Source organism: Protopterus annectens, chromosome 2.part2, assembly GCF_019279795.1.
Source record: "Protopterus annectens isolate FY-2018-M chromosome 2.part2, PAN1.0, whole genome shotgun sequence".
In the NCBI taxonomy this organism is placed as follows: Eukaryota; Metazoa; Chordata; order Ceratodontiformes; family Protopteridae; genus Protopterus; species Protopterus annectens.
The window spans coordinates 139,599,766-139,619,414 of NC_056730.1; the positions used below are offsets into that span (position 1 = coordinate 139,599,766).

The window sequence follows — 19,649 nt, forward strand, 5'->3', positions numbered from 1 at the left end:
AACAGTATTAAATACCGTCCATTGAAAACAGTAGACCCCATTATTATTTATGCTACTAATACAGAAGCTATCCTAGTGGAATGTGTTATTGGGCCTTGCAGAAGTTCACTGTATATGCAAATGTTGATGCAACAGCCAACTAATAATTATTAGTCATCAAATGGACATTCTGTTCTATTCAAGAATTTAAAGTGATGTAGTCACCATAATTAGCCATCTATGTTGTCCATTTCCATCCTTCCTCAATCCATGGGTTAGGATCTGATCCACTAATCTGACTTGGCTGAATACTAGAGACTTCAGATCTAGCTCTCATGCTCCTCCCTCTACCCACAATGCACTTCTCCATCCCCATTAACTCGGCTGGAGTTGCATGGATTCCTACAGCCTAAACCCAGGAGGTATAGCAGACAGAAAAGAAAAAGCTCAAACCCGTAACTGTAGGTTTTAAATACAATCCTATAAGTCTCTCCAGAAAAAGATGAATGGTGATAGATGGGAAAGAAGTTGAGGAAAAATGAAAATGGGACAACATGGATGCCTAGTTATGATGAGTACATAACTAAAATCTGATGTCCTTTACATTCTTCCTCAACCCATGGGACAGAGTCACCAGCTACTTTGATCTTGGGTGGCCCTCATGGAAGGATATTCCAGTGTAACTCTGAACTAATGGCAGCTCTGCTTCTAGAAATTATTTCCAATTCATAACGAGTAACAAATGTATGAGCACTGGACCATGTGGCTGCAGCACATTTATCAATGGACACTTTTGTCCAAAAGGCAGATGAAGCAGCCATGGATCTGGCTGAATGAGCTCTAGGTGGTTTAGGTAATCATGTCTTGTTGAAAGTAGATTCAAGAAATACGATATGTAATCTATTTACCTAGAGTGAGTTTGGGAGACTGGGTAACCCAGCCTTTTGGGAGAAAGACTGAGCTGGTCTGACTTCCTAATTTGTTCAGTCCTGTGAAGATAAATTTGTCCGTGTACATCAAGGAAATGAAGCATATACTTATCTGTCTGCAACTTTTGGAAAAAAGACTGTTAAATGAATGGGCTGTTATTTTCATAAACCACTTTGGGTTAAAAAATTAAGGGCTTGTCCGTATAGTAACCCTATCTTTATGAAAAATGATTTAACAGTTTTTTGAAGAGCCTGGAGTTCAGACACACTCTTTGCAGTAGTTAGCTTAAGGTTCAAAGGGTTTCTGAATTAGACTTTGTAGCACAACTGTTAGATCCCAAGGAGGTGAGGGATCCTTTATCGGAGGTCTTGGAAGAGAAATACCCTTTGGAAAAGCCTTGCATAATTTGGATGAAACCAACAAATTTCTATCCAGTGTGAAAATTAGAAATTGCTGCCAGCTGAAATTTTCTTGTACAGAACTTGCTCCTTCTTTGAAAACAGTTGCTAAAAACTGAAGAATTGCAGAAACTGGAGCAAAGAAAAGGTCAAGCTCATTATTCAAAGCCAAAGGGATAATCTTTTTCCACTTACTCTTGCATACTTTTTTGTCAGTTTCTTTTTAAGAAGTCAAAATAATGGTATGTACAAGCAGGAGAGTGCCTTGACTGTGTACCCATTACTGGAAGAGAAGAAACCATGCGGTTAGTTAGAAGACCTGTATGTTGGGAAGCTGGAACCATGAAGGGGGACAGAGGAGATCGGGAGATGGCTCCAGTATCCACAGAGAACAACGAAGGTAAGGCCATAGGAATGGGAACCATACTTGCAGAGGACAGAAAGGGAGAAATGAGGATTATTGTGTCATTCTGTCGACTTGCTTTCTGCAGAAATGTGGGAATCAAGAGAAGGGGATATGCATAAAGAACGGCCAAGCCTGGACTACAGCATCTCTCGTTGAATCCCCTGAGGGATAAGAGCATAGTACTTGCTGCACTTGTGGGAAGTCGCAGTAAGGTTGGCCCCAATGATGGAAGATCATTTCCTCCACAGATGGACAGACCACTCATGAGGCATCAAGATGGACCTGTTTAGTCTGTCCGCTATTAAGTTGGTTTTCCCTGGAACGTGGATTGCAATTAGCAAGTGGTCTAATGACATTGCCCATTCCCACACTTAAAGCCTCTCTGTAGAGGGCATAATAGAGTTCCTCCTTTTTTATTGATGTATCAGACTACAGACATGTTTGTCAGTCTGAACTGCAACAGTCCCTAGTGGGAGAGCATCTTGAAATGCCTGCAGCCCAAGCAGGACTGCTCTCATCTCTAGTCTGCTGATAAGTTGATTGTTCTCTTGGGTGGACCACATGCCTTAGACTGTCCTTCCTCAGAAATGCCCCTCCACACTCCAGTTGGTAAGTGTCTGTGGTCACTGCAGCCAAGGCAGTCAGCAAAACAAAGGGTCAGCCTAGATGACTGTCATCCGACTGTCATCCAACTGAATGTACCAACAGAGATGTCATTTGCAAATTGGGGTTAGTTTGACTGGAAAAGATGGGGGTTGACATAGAATGGACCACTGTGTAGATAGAGTCCATTGAAGGACACGCATAAAGAAACATGAGGGGGGAGAGAAAAAAAAACAGTAAAAAGTTTACCATCAACAATAGTCCAATAAAGAAAATACCCTTGTAAGCTTATAGGGTAAATAACAGATGCAAGAAAATACCAAAAATGGTGTGCAGAAATTCTATATAGAATAGCAAGGAAAACAAGAGATACTGAAACTCCTAACAACCTTCTGAAAACTAAGAGGAAAGATGGCAAATACCTTCTAAGAAAAAAATTTTCAAAAAAACTCCCAAATAACTAAGATGAAAACTTAAGAGATGAACCTGCATGCAAAGGCAGCAAACGAGATCAGAGATAATCGGGATGGAATGAAGCATTGCGGGTAAAGGGAGAAGCTCGAGAGTTGGATCAGCAAATCGGATCCAAACCCATGTGCTGAGGAAGAATGAAAGAGGCATTAGATCTGAATTTATATTTCTTCTAGTATAATATCCAACTTGTTTTTGTATATCCATCAGATGCAGGAAAAGCTCATCACCATGGCTTTCGAAATAAACAGCGGCACAGTGGTGCAGCAGTTGCATTGTCACCTCACAGCAAGAGGTTCTCGGTTCAATTCTTGGCTGGGGTGCCTTCTGTGCAGAGTCTGCATGTTCTCCCTGCATTTGTGTGGGTTTCCTCCAGGTGATCTGATTTCCTCCCACGTTAAAGACACTGTCTGAAGTGTTTCTACCAAGGCATCCGGGGAAAATTTGCTCATTCCAAGTTGGACCTTCCCGGTACACAAATGTTAAATAAATAAATGATTGGCAGCTGTGCAGTCTGATTAAGCCACTGCTGATGAAACTTCAAATGAAAGATGTATTTCCAATCCACCCTTTCATCTTGAAATACCAAATAATGGTGTTTTGTACCTGAAATCCTGTAACTCACTTCTTGCAGTAACGAGAATAGGTGCTTTCTATGAAATACATTTTCTTATCAGATATACTTTCTGATTCAGACAGAGAGGAAGCCAACTTTTCCAACATGATGCCGTGTGATCCTCAAATCCATAACGCAGACATGCCTTCTTCACTGGCTTAAGAACTCCCACTTAAGAAGGCCTTAACAAAAGATTATGTTAACTGGGGGGAAGATCAGTATGTGAGCAGATGCTGATTAATATGCTAAGATTAAATAAAACAATTTAATAATGCAATTATTTTTGTAGAGGACAACAGAAAAAGGTCCTAGACCTTGTGACCACATCCATCAAAAAAAAAAACAATTTCCCAATTTGCAGCCAAGATCTTTTGGCTTTAAGAGGTTTTATTCTTGGACAAATTAATTAAAAATATATATGTTATCTTACCAGACAGAGATTCTAGAGTTTTTAGTCAGACTAAATTATTACAGGCAGTCAAACTCTGTAGGATGCCCTTTAATATTGAAACATGTAATCAGTATAGCTGAAGGGTATTCTACATACAGATCACAAATTCCGTATCTACATCCAGATCAAATTCCAACTACAAAATTGACAATTACTGCATTTAGGAACCTGAAACAGAGTGCAAGCTTCTTGGTAAAATATCAAGCAGCATGGAACAACTGTAATTTGCTTAAGTTTAAAGATGCAATGTATAATCAGTCCTGAGATATCTTCACCTGCTGTATAACTAACATTCAGTTATGTACAGTATTGCTGCACTGCTGTGAGTTCTGTAAAAAAATCAAGGTGAAATCTGCAAGATGTGTAGTAATACAGCTGACCAGATGTGTTGCAACCAGCCACCAAACAATATATACTACTTGTAAAAACAGAAAAGGTAAATAGCTTTCTGATGGACTGTTTACTTACTCTCAGCGCTTGAGGTGATCTGGAGTAATCAACAAGGTCACATCGATATGAATATCCAGTTGCCCATCCCGACATCAGAAACTACAAAAGAAATATTGCACAAAGCTGTCAAAACTCAATCTCAAACATGCTCAAAGTATAAATGGCATTTACATTTGCCTCAGAAATAGTACTCATTCAAAATGACATTTGAATTCAGATGCAGAAAGTTCAGAGAGGGGGTGGGGCAGGAAGAGTGGTATTCTTACATCGCAAATGGCAGAAAGAATAGCTGTGTAAAATCTTTCCATAACCACAGATGTCCTTCTCTTCATTGCTGCAATACTCTTTATCTGAGGGATCTCCCACCTGAAGGAGACCAGATGTTGGCCAGTACACAAGTCTTTATACTACTGCAGAGTAAGTGGGATGCTGCACACAGGCTCCTGTCAGACATAGGCAATAAAAGCAACATACGCACATACCATCCTCAGAACTGAATGCCCCGGGAGGAATGCCAGACTTAAGGATATAGAAGGTCAGTACATCCAAGTAGAATAGTCCAGGGGAAAAGAAGAGAGGGCTGGAATACTGCAGCAGTAAAGAGAAAGACATCAATAGTTATGGTAAGATTTTACACAACTATTCCAAGTTATTCACTTGGTGCAGTATTCTTAACATAAGGGAGATTGCAAAGGAGCTGTCGATGAAGCCCAGCTCTAGATCTGGAAATGCCATCTAGTTTATAGTGCTTGGTAAAGGTATGGATAGAAGACCAGGTGGCTGCCAAGGATGGTGCTAGTATTTAGGCCCTTGAAGAAAGCCTTAGAGGATGCCACAGCCCTGGTAGAGTGGACTTTCATAGATGATGAGAGTCTCTTTCCACAGAGTGTGTAAAAAAGACAAATAGCCTTTGAAATCCAAGAAGAACCAATCTTGCTTGGTAACTGGCAAACCCAAAGCCATGGGATGAAAGTTCACAAATATCCAATAAGTTTTGCCTGTTCAAGACTAAAGCTATCAGGAAATCTGAAGTTGTCTGTACATCTAAAGAGTGTAGTACCTTCTCACTGTGGTTTTGTGGAGAAAGAAGGTAGGTAAATTGGATGGACTGGTTAGGGGATAGCTAACTACTTTTGGAATAAAGGAAGGATTTGTTCTCATGGATACCCTATCCTTCTGAAATACCAAGAAGGGGGACACTGCCATAAGAGCTTGAAGCTCTGACACCATTCTGGCTGAGGTCATGGCTACTAGTAAAACAGTTTTCCCAACAGCAATGTTTAAAGGAGGCTGTGGATGCAGGCTCAAAAGGGCCCTGGGTCAGGTTTTCTAGGAAAAAATTAGGGTCCCAAGGAGGAAGAACAGGTTTCATGGGTGACCTAATGTGAAGGATGGCCTTAAGGAATTGTTTCACCTCAAATCTGGACACTAGAGGGGGAGAAAGAGGCAGACAAGCAGAAACAGCCGATGTGTGCTTTGACAGAAGAGTAAGCCAAGCCATCGGACAGTAATTCGCACAACACAGAACCACTGGGATTCCCACTGTCAATGGGTTTTTGTTCTTAGACACCACAGTGAAAATCTTTTCCATTTGGAAACTCAAGACTTTCTTGTATTGGGATTTCCTGGCCTCCTGCAAAACCCGAAGCACATCCTCCGAGAACAGATGTCTCATTACATCAGAGTGACGCCTCCAGGTGCGTCAGCAGTTAATTCCTACTGACACCTCCAGATGTCAAATATCGTTTGTTCATATTTGCATCAATAATTCCAAAACCATGCTATGAACAATGTTTTAAAATATTTCATCTTAAAGCTTACACAATGGCAAACTCAACTGATTAATATTTTACCTCTGTCTAGTGCAGATAAACAAATACACTGTTGTTTTTATGACATTAAATTATATAGATATAATTTTCACTTTTTTCTAAATATCTCAACTGAGTAACAGACAGAACTCCTTAGCCTCCAATGAAAGCTCTCAGCTAGACAAATAAAATGCTGCTGATAGTGTGTGTGTAACATGAGTGATTGCTGTGATATTGTAATTTGTTTAAAAAATAATACAAATGTAATAACGTCTGTGTTTTCTGTGGCTTATAAAATCCAGTTTAAGACCTAGAACTTAAATAAAAATGCCATTATAAAGATAGTTTGTGCTGAAGTTTTTCCATTTATACTTCTTTCAAAACCCCTATGGTTCCACCGATATGAACATTTGTTTGCAATGTGAATATCTGATTCTGTCAAAAGGTTTAGGCTCCGTCCATTGGAAGTTACAGTGCAAACTTCCTGAGCTGCATCGGAGTGAATGAGTTAAGGGGATTAGAATCCTATCACCCACAGTAACAGCTATAGCATTGACAGGTGTGGGTATATTACTGATCCTTTGTTCTGTGTGAGTAGGTCCACTCTGTGGGGTAATTTGTGGTGACTGCCCTTGGCTAAATGTAGACGTAGGGGGGAAATGGTACTGTCTTGGCCAAAAGGGAGTCACCAGCAAGATTTTTGATTGGTCTTGTTGAATCTTTAACAGGACCTTTGGTATCAGAGGAATGGGAGGGAATGCATACAGAAACATCCCTTTCCAAGAGGAGGAGTCTACTTTCCAAACCAGAGGACTTGGGACTTTGAGGAATACCCCATTGGTGGACTATACCCAGAACATGTCCCTGTGAAGCATCCATTCATGGGACTGAGTCAGGAATCTGCTTAAGCAGTCTGCCACAAGATTCCGATTGGAGGGAATGTACACTGCCCAGATAGTCGTGTGGTATCCGACTAGAAATTGCCATACCAGAAGAGTCAACCTGCACAGAAGATAGGATTTGGTCCCCTCTGCTTGTTCACATAGCTGAGGACTGTCATGTTGTCTGAAGAGTTGTAGAGGTTGAAATGCCTGTAGAGCTAGTAGCAATGCTCGCATTCCCCTAATGTTTTTGTGTTCTGATTTTTGGGAGGGGGTCCAAATACTCTGAACTGTGAATTTGCACAAGGCCACTTCCCCAGCCCACGTCTGATGCATCTGTCTAGAGTTCTAGGACTGGGGTGAGAAGAGGATACTGGGGGTAGACCTGAATTAAGGCCTATCTGATGTATCCACCAGAGTAGTTCCCTCTATGAGAGGGGCTTGGTATTCTAGAGGATGAGAATACTGGGTCCACACTGACTTAAGGAACCACTGGAATTTCCTCAAGTGGAATTTTGCCATTGGTACCATGGGGATGGTAGAAGTCATGAATCCTAGCACCCTGAGGAACTTCCTGGCCGTGATGTGAGTTAAGAGAAGGGAGTGAAAGAAGGACCCAAGGTCCTGCACCTTCTGAGGTGGAAGTGACGCACACACAATTTCTATATTAGACAACCCAGGAAAATGTGGTCCTTTAAAGGGTTGAGGACCGACTTCCTGTAGCTAATGGTGAATCCTAGTTTCCCCGAGGAAGGAAATGGTGGTCTCCAAGTTTTGGAGTAGAGTGTAAATTTAGGTCCTGTAAAAGCAGACTGTTAGGTATGGGAAGATCTAGACGCCAAAAAGTCTGCAGTGTGCAGTTACTGGAGCCAGACATTTTGTGAATACCCTTGGTACTCTAGAAAGACCAAAGGGAAAGGCAGAGAACTAAAAATGCCAGGAACCCACAGTAAAATGCAAGAACTTACTGAACCTGGGGTGAATGGGGATGTGAAGTTAAGCATCTTTTATGATTAGAGATGTCATGTATCCTGATGGAAGGATAAGGGGGAATAATGTTTGCAGTGTTAACATTCTGAAGGTAGGAGCCTTTAGGAAGGTGTTGAGATGGGTTAAAATCCAGTATTAGTCTCCAGGGGCCATTCTTGAATCGAAGCCTCTTCCCCTGAAGGATTGAGGGACCTTTTAAATGGAGCCCTGTTGCTGAAGCTCCAAAAGGAGTTTTGGAAAACAGGCAACTGTTCCGGGGGGAAGGGGGGTTGAGGGGATGCCCCTGAAATTGGGTGTGGAGTGCCAAATCATGAAATTTCTTTTTTGATTATGGGAAGAACAGGTGTCTTGGGTGATGCTTTCCCAGATCCAGTAAGCATTGGAAAGCTGAAGGGAAGAGGGGAAAGGGGAGCATCTGCAGGGTAATCACAGACGGATTGCTTTGTCAGGAAAGGACTGCCTTTGTTGCGAGGATGGCTGAGAAACTCCTGGGCTTCTGTTGCCTTACCTTCTCTAGAAGACTTTCTGGAGGGAGTAGTGTGGCTACAGATGAAAACAGGCTTTGAAGGGAAATTCCTGTGAAACCTGGGCACAGGAGAAACCAGAATGTTTCAACTCTGAGTTCCTTGTTTTCTTCCTGTAGGGACTTCAATAAGGAGGCCGATTGCCTTACCAAATAAGACTGAATTGTCTAGTGGTGCATCCATTAACTTAGATTTGAAGTCATCCTGGAGGGGCTTGCAGCCTGAGCCAGGAAAATCTAAGAACTGAACCAGTAGCACTTGCCCTGGCAGAAGCCTCCGCAGCATCACAGCTGCATTTAATGGAATGTTATGCTACCTGGGAGGAAGCTCCCATGATGGATAGAAGCCAAAGCTTTATTGTCTGAGTCTGGAAGATCTACAATGGCACTAGATGCCAGAGACAAAAGCTTTAAGGAGTACTTTGTCATCCGTGTCTGCTAATTAATAGCTCTGAAAGCCAAGGTGGCTGACATAGGCCTTTTTACCCAGTCTCTCTAGGGTTCTACTTTCCTTGTCTGATGGAAGATTACAGGAATGAAGCATCCTAGAAGGTTTGTATGTAGCTACAGAAATAACTGCTGGGTCTGCAGCAGGGCACCTCAGGAGGAATTTACATTCTTCAGGGACTTTGTAGAAGTGGTCTGGCTTCTCGGGGGGCCTGGGAGTCAGAACCTACGGACTCCTATTTAAGGGAAACATACTCCTGGGGGGGGGGTTGCATGAAATACAGAGATTTCTCTTCACAGGAGAAGAAAAAATAAATAAAAATCAGATGCGTCATTATCCCAAATTCTTTTTTGAGAAGATTGGGAAGCAGTTGTAGGACCAACCTGAGAGGAAGGCAGTTTTAGTGCCACGAAGGCCTGAAAAACTTTCAGAAAAGGTCTGGCAATCTGAAGGGGCCTCTCTAGTAGGGGGTAAATGCTTAGTCTTTTATTTATGCTTTGCTGGCAAAACGATCTTATGCAACAGAGGACCCAACAAAGGGCCTACCTTCAAATATATCAGACTAACTCTTCTCTTGCTTGGGTGCGAAGTACCCCCCTAGAACTTTCTGCAGTTTCGAGACTAGGTTCCCCCACGACATTCTGGTCAGACATCTGTTAGACCTCCACAGACATGCTAGCAGCTGAAATCAAGGTGGCCTCAGAACTAGGCTCAGCTTGCGAATCTATGCCTGAAGTCAGACGAATCTCCGGTTTGAGTCACCTCGGAAGAAATGGTAGACATCTGAGGTGCAAGTGAAAGCTGTGGTCCGAGTTTTCTTGGCCTTGTGCTTCACCAGCTCAGCATCTGACCCTGAGGTATCCTCCATACACTTAGCTAGTAGCTTAAACCATTGGTTCTCTCAATATATAGCAAGAGAGGAAAGCTTGCTTCTCTCCCGTTATATACTTAGAGAACTGAGAGGAAAGCCTGCTTCTAGGGCAGCTGCAGTGGTGCAGCGGTTAGCGGTTGACTCCTCACAGCAAGAGGTTACTCAGTTCGATGCTCAGCTCGGCTGCCTTATGTGCAGAGTATGCATGTCCTCGCTGCTGTCATGTGGTTTTCCTCTGGGTGTTCCTGTTTCCTCCAATATCCCAAAGGCATGCTACAGGTGAATTGGATACACTAAACTGGCCCTAGGTGTAAGTGTGTGCATCTTCTGTGGAAGGTCGGGTGCCGGGCTGGCAACTAGACACCATAAAACTCCACTGCCAATCGTTCTGTGGACCGTTCTGCTGTGGCGACCCTTAATGGGAAAAGCTGAAAGGAGAAGAAGAGGACAGCCTGCTTCTAGGAGTCCTTGGAATGAAGGACTGGCAAATGTTAAAGGACTTGTGGTTGTGATTACAGCTTAAACAAAGGAGACAGTGAGAATGGCTTTCCTTGGGTGGAATTTGTCTTCCACACTGGCCACTCTTCTTGGATGGCATAACCAAAACAGTAGTAATAGAAAAAAATTCCCCAATGGGGCACTTAGCTGGCAAAAGGTGGACTTTGCAAGCATTGAAACTATCGGCAGAAAACTTCTGAGGATAGTACATGCGCAAGTCACTTTTATGGCCTCATCCGACAGCAGCTTACATGCAACGTCCCACGTACCCTACAGTAGTATAAGACTTTTGTATACTGGCCAACATCAGGTCGCTTTCAGGTGGGAGATACCTCAGGTTAAGAGCACTGCAGCAAGGGAATAGGAAGACATTTGGGAGGTAAAAATAAAAGTTTGTGCATGCTTAAAGTTTGTCAAGTCCCATGCATAAGTGAGGGAAAAAGATTTATTGTATTTTCTGCCTATCTGAAAAAAAACTTGAAAAAACAAAAAAAATACTCTTGTTTTCCATACTTTCCTAATAGTTTGTTCCAGTGATCAGATTTGCTGATCCCTGGGCTTTGTCTTGGTTCCTGTGTTTCTCCATTTTCCTTGTTTGGTCAAGGGGTAGTTTCTTTACTCACTAGTGGGAGTAGGGAGTACTGAGCTGCCTGTTTGTCCTCAGAGGAGTGGTTTAAGGCAGTAACTTGTAGTTTATTGGCCATTTTGGGTCATTTCCTGTCTTTTCCAGCCCCCTGCTATAAAGAACGCTTTAGCCCGCATTAGCTGATTTAGCTGAGCTGCTACCGTTGCACACTAGGGCAGCGCCGGTTAAGCAGATTTAAACTATTCGGGCTACGTAAAGTCCACTCTTCAAATTTTCCCTTAAAACTACCTTCCTCGAACTATACTACTGATCTAATCAGCGTATCCTATAACTAAAAAGATCATCTCTACTTGACTCCAAGTAGACTATTCTCTATCTGTTAAACCTAGCACTTGCTCCTACAGTACTTATTACCTTGATACGGCACTCTTATAGATAGCACCCCAAAAGGCAAACCCCATTTCTCGGTCACCCACGTCCCCCGGAATCTCTTTTAAAGTTTTTTTGTCTAGTCCTTCTAGCATGTCGAGGGATCAGTTGCTAGTGTCCTCTCCTGCTCAGCTGGTGAACCTGGGAATATTGAGGCAATGTTACAATTGCCTCATGTACACAGACAACCCTCTCCTTCTCCCACAAAACACAAATACATGCGAGAGATGCAACTATACAGCCAAACTGGAGGCTGAGCTCTCTCAACATAAGACTGGCAAGACCAGACAGGAGGAGAAGGTTACCACACACACTATAGACCCAGTCTCACATAGTACCATCACAACCTCAAATCATACACATAAACACACAAAGACATACTCGGAGGCTCTGATCAAAAATCTACCAAAACAGCAGAGGCCACCAAAGCAGACACCCAAACAACCACCACCTCAGAACACAACACCTGCAACACATAGACCTCACAGTCAGAGTGTCAAACAGTCACAGCCCTTAAGGCCAAACACAATGCCAGACACACTAGTCATTGGTGACTCCATAGTCAGACACACTGACGCCCGCCACCAGACTGAGTAAGGAGTAGGTCACAGTAAGCTGCCTGTCGGGCGCTAGAATCCGCCACATAACGCAAGCACTCAGGTCTCTCAACAGCAGGTACAAATACGACTCAGTCATTGTCCACGCTGGTGTAAACGACCGAGACGTACCTCCTTGGACTACATGAAAAGAGACATTGAGGAGCTCTCTGATTATGTAGCCCAGGCAGGTATGACTCTGACCTTGAGCAGTATCCTACCTTCACCAAGAATGATGCCACAATACAGAGATAAGATGATCAGCTTTAACAATTGGCTTAAACTCTGGTGTCATTCAAAGGGGATCCAATGTCTGTCTGCCTGGGATGACATGCTGGACAAGCCACGCTGCTTCAAGGGATGGCTTGCACCTGTCACCCTGGGATTCGGATATTGGCAAAGGCTCTTGCCACCCCATAGTGCCTTTTTAGGCAAGGCTCAAATTCTAAACCTACCACCCTAGAACACAAAAAGGAAAAAACTAAGGGTAATGCTGCTCAATGCCAGAAGTCTAAATCTCAAAATGCACGCACTCGAGGCCCTTCTCAGTATGGAGAACATCGATGTCTGTGCTGTGACAGAAACCTGGTTCAAGGCTCCTGAGAGCACCCCAGCACTATCAGGTTTTACCTCATATCATGCGTTCCGCCCCAAAATCCGGACAATACCAAGAAAGGGGGGGTATCCATATTCATCAAGGACACCCACACCTCAAGACTGGTGGCAACGCACGATGCATCGGAGACCATCCAGGTGCAATTAACCATAGGCAAGACTGCTCTGCAAATTGTAGCATGTTACAGGCCACCCTCACAAACTCAGGAACCTCACATGGCCTTCCTGAAAACACTAGAGGGGATAAATGTATCACCTAACACCATCATACTAGGTGACTTCAATTACCCTAATATAGACTGGGAACACTACTCAAGCCCAAACACCCTAGCCCAAAAGTTCCTGGAATTCATAAACTCAAATGCCATGGAACAACTAGTCACCATCCCCACAAGAGGAGAAAACATACTTGATCTCATCATCACGAACATGGGAGCACAATGTTCAACACCAGAAGTATACCTCTCACTGGTGAGATCAGATCACAAACTAATCTCACTGGAGGTCCTCATCCCACCCCCACCTGAAATAAAAAAGAACACAGTAAAGAACTTCTCAAAGCCGACTTCACACTTCTAAAGACTAGTGTGGTCTCCTTTAAGGCCCCGAGGCATGGAAAACAGTACTCAAGCCGCTGAAATCACTTACAAATGCCTTCTACCAGCACCTGCAGGACTGCATGGATAAGGCAATCCCAAGCAAAACAAAGACTCTTTGTACCAAAGGCAAGCGTCCAGTCTGGTGGACCCCAGCCATAAACAAACTCTACAACAAAAGGAGGAAGCTACTACAAGATAAAGCAAAATCCTTAAAAGGTAAGACACCCTTGATCACTATAAGTAAAAAACTAAGAGCTCTCATAAAATCATCCAAAGCAAATTTTGAGAGAAAAATAGCTAAAGACTCAAAAGACAATCATAAGGCCTTCTTTAGCTATGTTAGAAACCTGGGAGGAAACTCCCAGATATGTTCAGAACTAGTTCAAAATGATGTGAACATTACTGATCCTACAGACATTGCCAACATACTGGCTGACAGGTTCAGTGCAAACTTCTCCCCCCCAAAAGGAGAGATAGCTATACCAAGCGATTGCAGCCCCCCAAACATCTCCACGCCCAAGTGAGAACTGCTCTCTCCAAAGCAAAAAACACAGCATCCATGGGACCTGATGGTGTCCCCGGCTGTGTGCTCCACGAACTCAACGAGAAATTAAACCCACAGCTAGGACAGCTGTTTAATCATAGTCTTACCTCTGGATACGTACCCAGGGAGTGGCCCACTGCAACTGTGGTCCCACTTCACAAAGGCGGTGCCCCCACCGACCCTGGAAATTACCGGCCCATTAGCTTGACAAGCCTTATCTGCAAAGCCATGGAGAGGATCACAATGGACCTCATAAATAAAGACATAGGGAATTTGCAGACTTTGGATCCATCTCAGTTTGGCTTTGTCAAAGGCAGATCATGCCTTCTAAACTTGGTTGACTTTTTCAAACAGTCACCAAAGCCATTGATGAGGAAAGGCAGTCCATACAGCCTACCTCGATCTGGCGAAGGCCTTCGATACAATACCCCACTCGGGTATCATTGAAAAACTCATCAGCTTAAATGTTAACCCATACATCACAAGATGGGTTGCAAACTGGCTGAGTGACAGAACCCACAGGGTCAGAGTTGCTGGCGCCATGTCAGACTCAAAGCCTGTCACAAGTGGTGTACCACAGGGCTCAGTCCTGGGCCCACTCTTGTTTGGCATCTACTTTTCCAAGTACAAGCAAACACAGGAGGGTTATGGCTGACAAAGTTTGCAGATGACTGCAAACTGGGCCATAGTAGAAAACACATCTGACACAGATATCCTTCAGAAGGGTCTCACAGAAACAGATAACTGGTGCCAGAGCCATGGCCTAAAGTTAAATGCCAAAAAATGCATAGTCATACCCTTCGGGAAAAACAAGGTTACCCCTAGCTACCAAATAGGTGGCAATCCACTGAGCACAGAAGAAGTTATCAGGGACCTGGGGACCCAGGTTGATAGTAGTCTGTCATTCGACACCCATGTAGCTAAAGTAGTTAGGAAGACCTTCTACATTGCCCACCTTATCATGAAGGGATTCTCATCTAGATCAAGGGAGGTCATAGTCTCCCTATACTCATCACTCATCAGACCAATGATTGAGTACAATGCCCCATTCGGAATGTATCTGACCAGACACTTGCAGCAGCTGGAGAGGCCGCAAAAGTTCCTCACCAAAAGGATAAAGGGTCTCAAACATCTGTCCTATGCTGCCCGACTGAAAGAACTCCAGCTCTATTCACTCGCTTACCGCTTGCTCAGAGGTGACCTTTGCCTAACATACAAGGCCATGTCAAACCCAGATTTGATGAATATGCTTCACCTCAAAAAATCTAGATCCGTCAGAGCCTCAAGGGCGGGAGACTTAAACCTCGACACGGCTATTAATAGGACGTGCTGGAGGGATAGATTCATCACCCAAAGACTCCCTATGCTGTGGAACAAAATCCCGGTATATGTGAGGCAGAGCACCTCGCTGGCCTTGTTCAAGAGAAATCTTGACCAATGGATGGGAGATCGCAGATATACCCCAGGGATTACCTCAGTGTCACTGCTCGACAGAGGCACAGCAAAATAATGGGTATAGTTCCCCATACTAAAGCGGTGGCGTAAGCCACAAAACTATAGGCTAGGCTTGTAAATGCCCTCGGGCAGATAGCCTAGTATGAACCTATGAACCTATAAAAGTTGTGGTAGGAACTTAACATAAATGTAAATGCTCATGGATACAATGTTGCAGTCCTCATAGTTTAGGTTTCTGCTAGGTAACCCAACTAGCCAGACTGACTTTCACAGCTTTACCTTTTACCAGAATTTTTGGCAGAGACCTGCCCAAAAGGGCAAAGAAGTAGGCCAGCAGATACCATCTCTTGGATCTTTCTTGCCTCAGTAATAACAGGATAAAACATCTCAAAGAAAATATTGAGGGACCTGATGGAGAGGTGCAGAAAAGTGATTAGGGTGCTACTCCAACCTATGTGGAAAACTACAGGTCAGAAAACGGAGCAAGAGTAAGGGTATCTGGACTGCAAGAATCTACTTCTAACATCTGCATTTATGTTATGCCTGTAACACAACGTTTTACAAAGTTCGTTATAGCACCTACTTTTGCAGTCCTTGTATTTAAGATTCTCAAATCATAGCGAGTAGTGAGTTAAGGAGGTATAGAAACTGAATTAGGAGATCAGACCCCACATGAGAGAGGCAAATTCCACCCTGGCACTGGCAGCAACTCCAAAACTGCACTGTTTGGGGAAGGGATGAAAAAAAGCCCAGACTGCTTTCAAGTACAGTCTGAGGGGCAACTTCCTTAAGAAGGCTGTGAGAGCTGCGGGGGCTGTAGGAGGACTGGGCCCTGATATTCCCTGGAATAGCTTCACCATAAACTGAACAAACAAATGCAGTGAACAAGCCATTTGGAAAGAGTCCATTCACATGTTTTTCTGCTTATCCTTTTGCATAGGAAATGCAAAGCTTACAGACTTCCTGAATTCTCTGAGCCGTTATAAATAAAATCTTGGACATTTGTGCACATCAAGGGAATGAAGGGTCCCTTCTCCTCTGCTCTGTGGATTATAGATGACTGGTAAATAAATGGCTAGATAGAGACAGGTCAGAAAAACTTGGGCATGAAGGGATGGTGTAACCCTGTCGAAACAAAGAAAGGTTCTTTACACATTAAGGCCTGAAATTCAATTTTTGTCCAGCACAGGTAATATCCACATGCATAGTGGGAGGTGGTTAATTTTTCCAACATGAAAATAAATAAAATTATACTGCAGTTAAGGAAGCTTGCTCAAATGGGGCCAGGGTCAAAATTTCTAATGCACAGTTAAACTCATTCATTTCAAATGAGTTCAGGAAGTTTGCACTGTAACTTCCACTGGGCGGAGCCTAAGCCTTTTGACAGAATCAAATTATGTCCTCACATTTCAATCAGATGTTCATATCTCTGGAACCATATGGGTTATGAAACAAATATGACATTCTTCAGCACAAAATTTTTATAGTGGTAGTATTCTTTAGCTTGTAGGTGTTAAACCGAATTTTCTAAGTCACAGTAAACATAGTTACTATTACATCTGTAATATTTTGTACACTTATAGCTCTGCAACCAATTTACACACACATGCTGTTAGCAGCATTTTATTCATCTAGCGGAGAGCTTTCATATGAGGCTAAGGAGTTCAGTCTCAGGCAGAGGTCAAATATTAATGCAGTTGAATTTGCCACCGTATAAGCTTCAAGATGAAATCTTTTAAAAACCTTGCACATAGCATGATTTTGGAATTATTGATGTAAATATGAACAAGTAATACGTGATTCTTCTAGGTGTCAGTAGGAGTTAACAACAGATGTCACTTGGATGTAATGTGTTAAGATACCATGTTGAAGCAACCCCTTTTCTTTGTGGTCCAAGGCAGAGGGCCCCTTAAGAAACTGTTTAACAGAAGGCTTGGAGTGCAAGGTAGGATCCCAGAGAAGCATGAGCTCTGAGAGAGGTACAAGCTAATTCCATTTAGTATAAAACAACGAATCCTGCCAGAGACTGGGTGAACGCTCAAGCTTCGTACAAAGATAGATAAAATGTCAAAATTTCCACAGAGCGAGAGCGAAGCAGAGTAATTGTAGACAAACTGTTTATTAAAACAAAAACACACTGCAGGTAGGATAAGCGCTTTCACTCAAGATATGAGCTTCTTCAGATCACTTTAACCAAAAGGAGTGAAGCCTTTTATATAAAAGGACCATAGTTAATTGTTGAACTACTAGCTCAATCAATCAATTAACAATAAAGATAATCAGCACATCCAACCTTAAAGGAATACAGAGTAGTAAATGCCTGTAAGCAAAAAGAAAATAAAAATAAAAATAAAAATGCCTAAAATCATCATATAATTGAGCCTTCTATGCTTATATATGTATTCCCACATAGGACCTATTAACATTTAAAACAATTAGAAATATGGCATATAGTACTGCAGAATATATATATAAAAAATATATATCTATTAAAAATAATGTACAAGGAATGCTATTATTATACACTAAGAAACCAGAACAATAAATACACGCATACTAGTTCAAAAATACATATAAAGACAAATCAGGTTAACATATAGATCAAATCTGTAGCAAAATACAGTAAATCATCTAAAACCTAATATTCCTACGTTTCTTGAGTATTGGTCTAATTGAGGCCCTCTCATTTAAACAAGCGCCTCTATCAGCTCTTAATCTAATACTTCACCTGCTTTCTCTGCTCTCAGTGTGATTACTAATGTCACCTTTCCTCATACTAGGACTAACTGTCTCAAGTACTCTAAACAAAAATCTGTGGTCACTTCCATGTTGCATGACATGCTTTGCTAGAGCATTGTGTGAAGACCCATTCCTTATGTGGTAGACATGTTCACGTATCCTTTCCTTAAGCATCTTTATATGTATTTTTGAACTAGTATGCGTGTATTTATTGTTCTGGTTTCTTAGTGTATAATAATAGCATTCCTTGTACATTATTTTTAATAGATATATATTTTTATATATATATATTCTGCAGTACTATATGCCATATTTCTAATTGCTTTAAATGTTAAAAGGTCCTATGTGGGAATACATATATAAGCATAGAAGGCTCAATTATATGATGATTTTAGGCATTTTTGTTTTTATTTCTATTTTCTTTTTGCTTACAGGCATTTACTACTCTGTATTCCTTTAAGGTTGGATGTGCTGATTATCTTTATTGTTAATTGATTGATTGAGCTAGTAGTTCAACAATTAACTATGGTCCTTTTATATAAAAGGCTTCACTCCTTTTGGTTAAAGTGATCTGAAGAAGCTCATATCTTGAGTGAAAGCGCTTATCCTACCTGCAGTGTGTTTTTGTTTTAATAAACAGTTTGTCTACAATTACTCTGCTTCGCTCTCGCTCTGTGGAAATTTTGACATAATTCCATTTAGTGAAAACCTTTAAGCATTCCAGAACTGCAGCCACAGGGAGAATCCTATCCCTTTAGTTAGGTAGGATTTTCACATTTCTGGTTTCTTAACCTCCTTCAGGATATATATATATATATATATATATATATATATACACACACATACATACGCCTCATAGTAGGACGTTGTCCTGTTCGATTCTCAGCTAGACAGTCTTCTGTGTGGAGACATGCATGAATGGGCGTACCTTCGTTGAAGGTTGTGTGCGTCAGTGCTGGCAACAAGGCACGTAAAAATCTACTGCCAATAATTAGCAGACCGGAGTTCCGCTGTGGCGACCCCTAATCGGGAAAAGCTGAAAGACACAACAACAACATATATATCTATATATATCTATATATATATATATATATATATACATACATACACACACACACACACACACACACACATACATACATACATATACATACAAACACACACATTCTCAGGATACACATGCCAAGCTGGGATTAATGAAAAAAATCATCCAGATCAACTTTAGAGTGGCCAAGTTAGGGTGCAAGAGGGACCCTTTGTTTTGACTCCGATGGTTTGTATCCAGAGGCAACATTTTACATTTTCATCTTGAAAGATTATTCAATCGAGGGAAAGTACAGCTGCACAAGCTGGAACTCACCATAACAGTAGATGTTCAAATGATCACTGCTGCAGTAGCCTTAGTTATATATATCCTGCCAAGGATACAACAGACAGCCAGCTTCCAAAGTTTCAGGGCATGTTCCATGCACCCATAACTGTCAAGCAGCTTGAGCTGAGCTAACTAAAAGACAAAGTCTGGGCATGAAGCCCTTCAGAGATTTCCTGCCAGCAGACAGGGAGGCTGGGCCTCAAAAGTACAAGGCTAGGAACAAAAAAAAAAAAAAAAAAAAATTCACACCCTGCCATAAAAATGCACGAAAAAACAAGGGGGATGGAGGGAGGGAGCAGCTACTACAGCAATGATCATTCAAACATCTACGGTAATGGTAAGTTCAGCCTGTATAACTATTATGTTCATGTTAATCAGTTCTGCAGTA

At 42.2% G+C, this 19,649-nt stretch overlaps 1 protein-coding gene across 3 annotated transcripts in view; it reads right to left on the minus strand.

The window, feature by feature from the left end:
* ELOVL7 (ELOVL fatty acid elongase 7) overlaps positions 1-19,649 on the minus strand; it is a 1,867,033-nt gene that overhangs the window by 1,034,452 nt on the left and 812,932 nt on the right. For all 3 annotated transcript variants that reach the window (XM_044063813.1, XM_044063812.1, XM_044063814.1), the window contains exon 4: positions 4,323-4,403. In XM_044063813.1, coding sequence (XP_043919748.1) covers positions 4,323-4,403 — 81 coding nt within the window. The remainder of the gene's footprint in view (positions 1-4,322; positions 4,404-19,649) is intronic.